The 10,205-nt window shown below is 50.5% G+C and overlaps 1 protein-coding gene across 1 annotated transcript; it reads right to left on the reverse strand.

Annotated features, from left to right (window-relative positions):
- Window positions 1-4,159: 4,159 nt before the first annotated feature.
- On the reverse strand, window positions 4,160-7,260 carry ZCCHC3 (zinc finger CCHC-type containing 3). The gene has a single exon (XM_039237806.1). It carries the CDS (start codon window positions 6,896-6,898, stop codon window positions 5,663-5,665), a length of 1,236 nt encoding a protein of 411 aa, XP_039093737.1. The 5' UTR covers window positions 6,899-7,260; the 3' UTR covers window positions 4,160-5,662.
- Window positions 7,261-10,205: the final 2,945 nt, after the last annotated feature.

The raw sequence follows: 10,205 nt of genomic DNA on the forward strand, positions 1-10,205 counted from the left end.
TATGAAATGCATATCTTATTATGGGATGTTGTTAAAGAGTTTGAAGGCCATTGCTAAAGGACTCCTGTTTATGTCTCTAGCCCAGAACTCTCCTTAGAATTTAAGACCTTGTATATTGAACCACCGATTCCACACCTTCTCTTACACATTCTCTATGTTCCATATCGGACTCAAGATCTTCATCTCAAACGTGAATTTTCTCCTCTGTTCCACATCTCAGGGAATGGACCCACCATCTATCCACCTGCAGAAGCTGAAAACCTGGGAGTGGTCTTTGGTCCTTACACCCACCTCTAAGTCTTGATGATTTAAACTCCTAAATATCTGTTTACCCTGCCTACTTTTCTTTAAAAATTTTTTAATGTTTATTTATTTTTGAGAGAGAGAGAGAGACAGAGGATGAATGGGGGAGGGGCAGAGAGAGAGGGAGACACAGAATGTGAAGCAGGCTCCAGGCTCTGAGCTGTCAGCACAGAGCCTGATGCGGGGCTTGAACTCTGAAACAGTGAGATCATGACCTGAGGTGAGTCGGATGCTTAACTGACTGAGCCACCCAGGCGCCCCTCCCTGCCTATTTTTCTCATTCTGGCTTCTTCATCCAGGTCCAAGGTACCCATATCGCTCACCTGGGGAAACTGGCCCTTTTTCTACCTGGGCTCCCCACTGACTCATTCTCTACAAAGTATCCTGAATGATCTTTTATTTAAATTTATTTTTCCTTTATTCTAGAGAAAGAACTAGCAAAAGCACGAGTGGAGGAGGGGCACACAGACAGAGAGAGAGAAAGAATCTCAAGCAAGCTCCATACTCAGCACAGAGCCTGACCAAGGGCTCTATCGCACGACCCTGGGACCACGACCTGAGCCAAAATCATGAGTTGGACACCCAACCAAGCCACCCAGGCACCCCATTTTTTAAAAATACAACCATGGGAGCCTGTGTGGCTCAGTCGATTAAGCATCCAGCTTCGGTTCAGGTCATGATCTCACAGTTCATGGGTTCTGCCTCAGGCTCTGTGCTGATAGCTCAGAGCCTGGAGCCTGCTTCGGATTCCGTGTCTCTCTCTCTCTCTCTCTGCCTTTCTCCCTCTCGCGCTTTGTCTCTCTCAAAAATAAATAATGAACATTAAAAAATTAAAAAAAAAATACAACCCTGATCATGTCACTTCCTTGCTTAAAGATCTTCCAGGGTCCCTCATCATATTTTTACACTCAAATTCTAAGCATGGCTGACCAGACCCCAGGATCGTTGGCCTTATTTTGTATCATCTCCCTCCTTTCTCCGCACTGGCCACACTGGCTGTTCTGGATAGGTTAGCTGGCAGACAATATCTATTCCCACTGGGTTTTTTTTTTTTGTTTTTATTAAGTAAACTCTATCCCCAATGTAGGGCTTGAACTCACGACTCCAAGATCAAGAATCCTATGCTCTACCGACTGAGCCAGCCAAGTGCCCTGATTGCCGCTGTTGATGTGCCTTCCTGTGCTAAGCACACTGGGAAGCTAAAACATTTTCTGACTCCCTTGCACATAGAGCTCCGGCAATTAGATACGCTTGCATGAGGTGTGCAGGTGGAAGTAAAATCGTTTTGGCTGTTCCTGCTCATAAGTAAGGTTGTAGAGACACAAGTATCATGTCTCTGGCTTCAAAAACTCATTTCACCGTCCTGGCAGTAGAATTGGCAGTGATTTTCTGGTCCCAGCAGCCTGTCCTTGGCTGGAAGCTTCACAGTAGTATGTCCTCAGACTCCACCTTTCCAGGGATGGCTTCCTGGCCCCTTTCTCTGAGAGGCAGCAGCTCCTCTGGTAGGTCAGTTCGGTAGCGTGCAGGAGCCACTGCTGATACCCAGCCTGGGTCCCATTAGTTTCTTCAATGCCTCGAGTGCTTTCTGTTTCTTTTTCTTCTTTTTTAATATTTCCTTTTGAGAGAGGAGGGGAAGGGGCAGAGAGAGAGAGGGAGACAGAGGATCCGAAGCAGGCTCCATCCTAACAGCGGGAGCAGATGCAGTTCATGCAGGGGCTTGAACTCACGAACCGTGAGATCGTGACCTGAGCCAAAGTTGGAGGCTTAACAGACTGATTAACAGACTGAGGGCAACCCCCCACCAGACACCCCAAAGTGGTCTTCTAAACCTGGACTGATACTCTGCGTTTCCTTTGGTTTCCGTCATGCCTCCTCTCGCCATAGGGTTGTTACACTTCTCTCTCTTGCCTAAACTGCTCTTGACACCAGTTAACCACCCCCATCTCTCAATTACCTCCTTATGTATCCTTTTGATCTCAATTCAAATGTGATTTTGGGGAGTTATTCCTGACCCTGACCCTGACTCCTAAGACCAGATCAGTCTCTGTATGTTTCTTGCAATGCTTTTTACCACACTTTGTAATTGTCTTTGTGTGCTTCTAGAATTTGAGCCCCAGGGAACAGGACTATGCTGCTGTATTCCATTTCCTAGAAAGAGTTGGTGGTTAACAGGCATGCTAAATAAGGGAATGGACTGGAGGTGGCCATCACTTCTCGGCCTTTGGGCTAAGATCAAGTGTGGAATAGAGGTGGCCCTACCTGGGGGGTGGGGGAGGGGTCAGGACAAAATAAAGCCTCTGAGGTAACCTTGACAAGCCCTGGGTCACCTCCTCTTGGCCTTTTCCAGCCCCATCTTTCTAGGACTCTGGAGCTGGCCTGAACATCCCAGGTGCTCTGGCCTCCATGCCTTCGCACAGGCTTTTTCTGTTGCTTGGGTAGGTCTTTCCTCCACCCGGCTTATCCATCCTGCAGATGTCAGTCAGGACATCATCATCTCTTCTGGGAGACTGTACTTCAGACAATTTTATACTCTTTGTATCTTTTTCAGAATATTAAAAAAAATATTATTAAAAAAAAACAAGCCCTGTTCATTACTTATCTATATCTCCTTCTGCAAGTAACCCACTCATTCCCGGGTGTGTGCGAACTACCCTGCAGAAGGGCTTGGCTCTAACGGCCCTCGGTATCTGTTGAAGGCTGAATGAAAGAATGTCAGCTCCTCAGCCAGCCTCAGTCTGGGGGTCTCGGCCCACTCCCTAGGAGCCCATGAACAGTGAGGGATTGTAATTTGGGGGGAGCTAGATCAGGAGAGGAAGCTGGGGGAGGTTTGTTCCACTCCAGCCCAGGACTCCGACCGCCAGGCAGGCCCTGGAGCGGATCCTGTGGGGGATGGGCAGGGAAATAGTTTCTTCCTCTGCTCCCTCCAGGAGAGTTGGAGGGGGGAGAAGGCAGAGAGGGAAGATTCCTTCCAAGGAGGCTCCCTGGCACAGTGCCTGCTTGTAGGGAGGGCGGATATGATGAATGCAGGCTTTCTCTCCGCCTCCAACCCAGTGAAGGAGGGAAACCCAAGGCAGAGAAGGGAGAGCTGAGGGGGGAGGGGCAGGACAGGAGGGAGGGAATGAGGAGGGAAGGGTCTGTTTGCTTTGGGACACAGGAGGGGCTGAGCTGGCTTGGCAAGGCGGGGCTCTTAAGAGCCACCCAGGCCTCAACTACACCGATCAGCTCTGGAAATATCCTCAACTCACTCAATCAGTACCCTGAGAACTTTCATTCTTAGCGCTGAATCATTTCAACCTCTCTGAGCTGCAAATCCCTCAGTCAGTTGTGTCTGGGGTCTTCAGGGCGGGCTTGGAAGAGTGAGTCAGCTCCCTGGGAAGTTTCCCAGACTCTTACTCCCTTAATACCTGGAAGAGATGGCATTTTTTTTAAAGCCTAAGAACACACTGCATCCAATTTGTGGCACTTCCCCGTTGTAACCGGAGGGCAGAATCCCTCTCTCTCATTTGAATACCATTCAGAAGTATGGTCTCAAACCTGGCTGCCAATCAGAATTGTTTGGGGGGGGGGGTGCTTACTAAAAATATTTTCACTCACACCAGTGATTTTGATTCCCCGGAGCAAAGTTAGGACTTAGAACTTGAGTTGTGCTGAGTGTGACGTGTACATAGGGTTTAGGAAACAACTGCAGAGGGTCTGGCAAACGCAGTAGGTGCTGCAGCAAGTGCTACGCGTTGCCCACAGGGCGCGGTGGAAATGTTATGTGCAGGGTAAACAGCGGATGGGTAGGAAGCATGGACTGAACCGGAGTCTGGGCACCCTAGCGTCTTACGCTCTGAAAGGAAACAGGGCAACAGGGTTAGCAATACAAAAGATAAATATTTATTCAGAACAAAACTTTTAACAATCGATTTTACATTCTAAGCCACGAGGAAATAGCAAAACATAAAGCAAAGGAAAAACAAAAACTAACTGAAAAGCAGTGGACTGTCTTTTCTACTTTAACTTGATAACACTTAGTTGACCCAATGCCCTCTTGCAAGTGGCCTATTTTGCAAGTACATTTTAGAGCTAACAGCTCACTTATGATTACAGGCTAAAGTCACCTTTCTCCTGTGAGTGAGGAAGTCGAAGATGAGCTCCAGTTCGATGCTTCTCCGGGGTCTCTGGCTACTGAGGCTAAGGTGCCAGTGTAAACCTCTGGCAGGTGTCCTTACTGAGGAGCACCCCCATTTCGAAGCGGTGGCAGTGAAAGGTGAGGTCCCAGAGGATCTGGCGCTTCTATCCAGATACAGGACCCCAGGGAGCAGTAAGTGCACCCTGGGTTATGTTCCTCTGTCCCTTCCTGGTCTCCCAAGTATTCAGAAGTCCCCGCTAATCCCTTTCTGTCTCCTCCCCCAGGTGATTTCTTAGCATTCCTCTGGGCTCATCATTCTGCAGAGATCAGCCTTTCTGGGCCCTCAAGTGTCGAGGAAAATGTTGTGAAGTGTGAGAGGTAGTGGAATGAGCACCGGGCTTGGGGTCAGGGAACTCTACTCTAGGCTAGCTCTGGAACCGGACAGCTCTGTGATTTTGACCCAGTCACCGAACCTCTCTGGGCCTGCTGCCCCTGTTGGGAAATCCAGGGGATTGGCCGAAACCAACTTTTAGGTCCTTTCCAGCAAGAAAATTCGAAATTCCATGATTCTGTGAAAAATGGCTCCTGAGCCATGGAACAGCTGTCCCAAAGTCCATGCATTTTAATGCCAGCAAGAGAAGCCCTTGGCCACCATTCAGAGCTTACTGACTCAGTTTACATACACTTCTAACAACACTGTTTTCACAAATTCTCAGACCACATAGATTAGAAGCAACAAATTAAAAGGGGAGGGGAAGAGCTGCACACGGTGGACACCCTAACGGAAGCCACAGTCAACAATGGTCTGGATTCAACAAACACTGAGGAGTGCCTACCGCGCCGGGTGCCCTGTACCTAGGGCTGGGGCACAAAGATGAGCAAGGCAGCCCAATGGGTGAAAATCCTGGGAGAAGACAAGGCGTGGGGAGTAAAAAGTACAAACAACAACAACAACAACAAAACAAACCCACACGAAACCCCCAAAACCCCCAAAACAACCCAGGTACAAAAAACGAAAGGGAAGAGGCGACACATCTGCACACGACAGTTTTCTCGGTAGTTACTGATGACAGAGCCATCCGTTCAGAAGAGGCTGCAATGGAGTAAACTCGGTTTCAGAAGGCAGAGAGAGAGAGAGAGAGAGAGAGGTCTCTTGTACGTCTAAGAAAGAGCTCCTTCAAAAACGATAAAAAATGGTTTTAAAAAAAGTTTTGGCACTTAAGAGGGGGTACGCTGGCTCTGGGTTCAGTGCCCGGCCACCCCGGTTAGCTGAGCTGCCACGGAATTGTGAACGGCTTTGGGACACTGGGCAAACGCGTGTCCTCGCTTGCCACAGAGGTTGCAAACGATGCCCTTCCGACAGTAAGGGCTCAGGTGCCCCTCCTCCCCGCACCGGAAGCACCTGTCCTGCGTGCAGCTGCCGCTCATGTGGGTCCGGGAACCACATTTGAAGCACGTCTTGGGCTGCCCCTTGTACCAGCTGTAACCCCTCTCGGCGCCCAGGAAGAAGGCCCCGGGCAGGTGCCGGACCCCGCCCTCCCCCTGGCGCAGCTCGATCTCACACTTGTACTCCCCGGTCCAGATCCCAAACCTGTCGGTCACTTTCACGGGCACGGCCAGGACGTCGCAGTGGCGCTTGAGCCAGGTCACGATGTCCTCCACGTCCACCGTCTCGTTCCGGAAGAGGATGAAGAGCGTCTTCAAGCTGGCCTTGCTCCGCCCCAGCACCACAAAGTTCTCCCAGCAGTCCTCCTGCTCGCGCTTCTCCTCGTAGACGCGGAGGAACAGGGCCAGCTTCTCGGCCGAGCGGAAGCTCACGTCGAACTCGCGGCTGCCCGGGATCTGGATGACCGCGTAGATGTCGCTCGGGTCCATGCCGATGGAGCGCAGGATGAGCGCGCCCACCACGAAGTCCCGAGTCGGGCAGGCGCCCTCGTCTCCCTGGAAACAGATGCGCACCAGGAAGCGGCCTTTGCCCGGGCCCGCCGCGGGGCCCGCCGCCGCCGCCGCCGCCTGCTCGTCCTGAGCGGGCCGCTCGGCCGCGTCCTCGGCCGCGCCAGGCCGGGTCGGGCCCGCCATGGCCGCCGCCGCCGCCGCCTCGGCCTTCTTTCTCCGGCCCGCCTCGGCGGCGCCCTTCTTCTTGCGCGGGTCGGCCGCCTCGCCGGCCGGGTCCCTGCGCCGGCCCTTCGGGTCCCCGCGGCCGGCCGGGGGGAAGTCGCCGAGGCCCGGCGCCGCCAGGCCCGCGGGGGCGCCGAGCCCGCCGCCCACGCCGCTGCCGCCCTCCTCCTCCCGCCGCGGCGGCCGCGACTCGCGGAACTCGCCCTTCTTCTCGGCCAGGTTCTTCACCACCTGGGCCCAGCCCATCTTCTCGCGGCCGCCCTCGGCCTCCTCGCCGCGGGCCGCGGGCCGCGCGGGGGGCAGGAGCTGCGGCCGCCCCCGCTTCCTCTCCTCCTCCGCGCCGCCGCCGCCGCCGGTGGCCATTTTACCTCCTTCCCAGCATCCTCCACTCGCTCCCGCAGCCAAAGGGCGCCCATCCGCGCGCCCGCCCGCCCGGGGCTGTGGGGGTTTGGTGGGTTTTTTTCTTTCTTTCTTTTCTTTTTTTTTTTTTTTTTCCGAAATTCGACGCCTCTCTCCCCCGCCCCGCCGGAGGTATCTACCCGCGGCGCGCTGCGGCCGGAGCCCGCCCCGAGCTCTCGGGTAACGGCCCGGCCGCGTCTCCGCCCGCGCGCGCTCCGGCCCCTCCTCCCGGGCGCCCAGGCGCGAGGCGCCGCTTGGAGCGCGTCCCTGTCCCTGGCGAAGGCCTGGCGGCCCCGGGCCGCGCTTTCGAGGATTCGCTCTTTCGCCAGCGGTCCTCGATGATTTCACGCAGGCGGCATCGCGAACGGCCCCCGGCCCCCAGACGAGCCCCTTTTGTGTTCTTTTCCGTGTAACCGGAAACAAACGAAACTTCGCTCTCCCTCCTTCCAGAGCATACAACGGTGCGTTGTTTTTCCAGCCCTGGGTCATGGACGTTTTCAAACATAAAGTTGAAAGAATGTCGCGGTGAACATTTTACCTTTAACTTTGGAGGATTTTTCTTCATTGGAATTTGTACCGCGCCGTACCACGCTACACCTCTATTCATGCGTCCTTATCTTTTGATGCATTTCTAAGCAATGCTTATTTTTAAAAAAAGACCCATTATACTCTTGATGACAATGCTAATATATCGAGCTCTTCAGTGCTGGGTACTGTTCTAAGCTCATTCGCACATTTCAAGCTCTAGCGCATGGAGTCTTCCAAAAACACGCTGTAATTACATCCATTTCACAGGCGGCAGGGGCTTGGAGACCGGGTTAAAAAACGCTTGGCCAAGTGTCAGAGTACTAGGCGACCCCATGTGTAGGTGCCTTATATTTCAAAAAACTTCTTTGCTCCTGACTTTGTGGATCAAGGTCTATTTGTTTGCATCAGACTCCGCAGAAAATCTGGCTAACACAAAGATTCTGCGCTGAAGTTAGCACTGGACAGAATTTCTATTCCTCCATCTGTCTCAACTGGGGCTTTGGAAGCATGGGTAAAATCTGGGTGTTTGAGGGGATGGGTTAACAATACCCTTTGTTAGCTTTGTTTTCTTTATGCAAGTCCGTGTGCATTTCAGGGTGTTTCAGTGACCATGGTGACCTTAGTGAAAGAAGAGGTGGATTGGGGAGTCAGGGAGACCCCAGTGTGAATCTGACTGCTTTGAATCTCAGCCTTGCCACATGGGACCAATGACCTCAGTTTTCATAGGTTCAGTTTGCTCATCCATAATAAAGCGATATTAATGTCTACTCTCAAGAGGACTAATGTTGGGGTTGGAGGAGGTAGACTGTCCAAGAGCTCGGTCCCCAGTGGGTTTCCAAGAAAGCCTATTCTTCCTCTGTTGATGTTTATTCTTTCTGCTTGACAGCTCAAGTCTTTCCACTGGGAGGACATTTACAAAACCAAAGAGAACCTATGCAATTTTAAATAATCTCTTCCATTCCTCTTACCCTAACCTCTCACCCTGGGCAACTGTCATACAGGTATCTACAAGGATCAGCAGGCACCTTAAATAAGGACAATGTGCTGGGTGAACTGGAGACCAGGAGTTCTATCCCAAGGGGCGGTTGCTAGTCAAATCTAGCTGATTATAGCTCTCCATAAGTAAGGGCTCACCATAGCCAGATATTCCAAATTCTAAAGAGAAAAGCGAAGTCTGTTTTATTTATGGGAGACAGTCTTCCTTCTCCTTCTACAAGGCTGTCTCAGCTATATTTGGATCCTCTCTACAAAATTTAGAACCAGCCTACTAAGTTCCAAGAAACCACTTTTTTGGGATTTCAGTTGGAATTGCATTGCATTTGTACAGAACTGCCATTTGATAATGCTAAATCACCCCATCTATGACCTCATTGGATTTCTCGTTTATTTAAGTCTTATTTTTATAAATTTTAATAACATTTTATAGTTTTCTTCAGAAAGTTCTTGAGTAATTAAAAAAATTATTTTGGGGTGCCTGGGTGGCTCAGACAGTTAAGCATTCGACTCTTGATCTCGGCTCAGGTCCTGATCTCACGGTTTGTGAGGTTGAGCCCTGCGATGGGCTCTGTGCTGACAGCTCAGAGCCTGCTTGGAATTCTCTCTCCTACTCTCTCTGCCTCTACCCCACTCACGCTCACATTAAAAATAAATAAACTTGAAAAAAAAAACCAATAAAAAACCAAGAGAATACAATTGATTTTGTGTACTAACAACAATGATGACATCTTTTAAAATTTCCAATGGTTTTTAGAATCACCTTTAAAAAAAAATTTTTTTTTAAGCGGGTGCCTGGGTGGCTTTGTCAGTTGAGCATCTGACTTGGGCTCAGGTCATGATCTCACAGTTCATGGGTTCGAGCCCCATGTCGGGCTCTGCGCCAACAGCTCCGAGCCTGGAGCCTACTTCAAATTCTGTCTCCCTCTCTCATGAAGGTTTTCCTCTTTCTCTGCAGATCTAACAGTTCCTGGCTTACTACACTAGCCAGCATCTCTCATCTAACCAACATATATTAAGCATTTTTGTCTTATTTCTGGTTACAAAGAAATGTTTGTATTTTGAAAAGATTCGACCTGTCGATTGGGTCCTGGGTCCATCTGAAATTTTACCAACCACATCTTATATTGTAAGGTTTTGTTGGTATGTGTTTGGCCATTCCTTCCATCAGTTCTGTTTTTCTCTGGTCAGATTTTGCAGATTCCAAGATTTCTGTATTCTCTCTCTCTCTTTTTTTTTTTTTTTTTTGCCTTATTTCTCGTTGATTATCACTGTCAGCAATTTTCCCTATGAGCTGGGTAAAAGACTGACGATTTATATTTATTTCTCCGTGGAAATTGTCAGCCATTCTCCTTAGTAGTCAGATTGGCCTCTTGTAGAGAGCATTGCACCAGGAGCTACAGGGGCCAGGCAGGTACTCTGTGAAAAAATCAGTCCAGATGTTCACTGAGACCATTTACGAAGGGGAGCCTTTGCTCATTTCTGGCAAATTATTGCCATGGAAGATATCAGAATTGGTCAGTTTGGCACCTCAGTCTGGGTTCTTATTGACAGACTTCTGGCATTGCACTTAAAAATTTTTTTTAAATTTATTTTTTATTTATTTCTGAGAGAGAGAGACAGCACGAGCAGGGGAGGGTCAGAGAGAAAGGGAGACACAGAACCTGAAACAGGCTCCAGGCTCTGAGCTAGCTGTCAGCACAGAGCCCGACGTGGGGCTCGAACCCATGAACGATGAGGTCATGACCTG

The sequence above is a fragment of the Hyaena hyaena genome, unplaced genomic scaffold, assembly GCF_003009895.1.
Source record: "Hyaena hyaena isolate Hyena2069 unplaced genomic scaffold, ASM300989v1 scaffold_131, whole genome shotgun sequence".
NCBI lineage: Eukaryota > Metazoa > Chordata > Mammalia > Carnivora > Hyaenidae > Hyaena > Hyaena hyaena.

Excerpts from the sequence above, each read along its gene's own strand:
- ZCCHC3 (XM_039237806.1), bottom strand. The coding sequence starts at position 6,898 with ATGGCCACCGGCGGCGGCGGCGGCGCGGAGGAGGAGAGGAAGCGGGGG.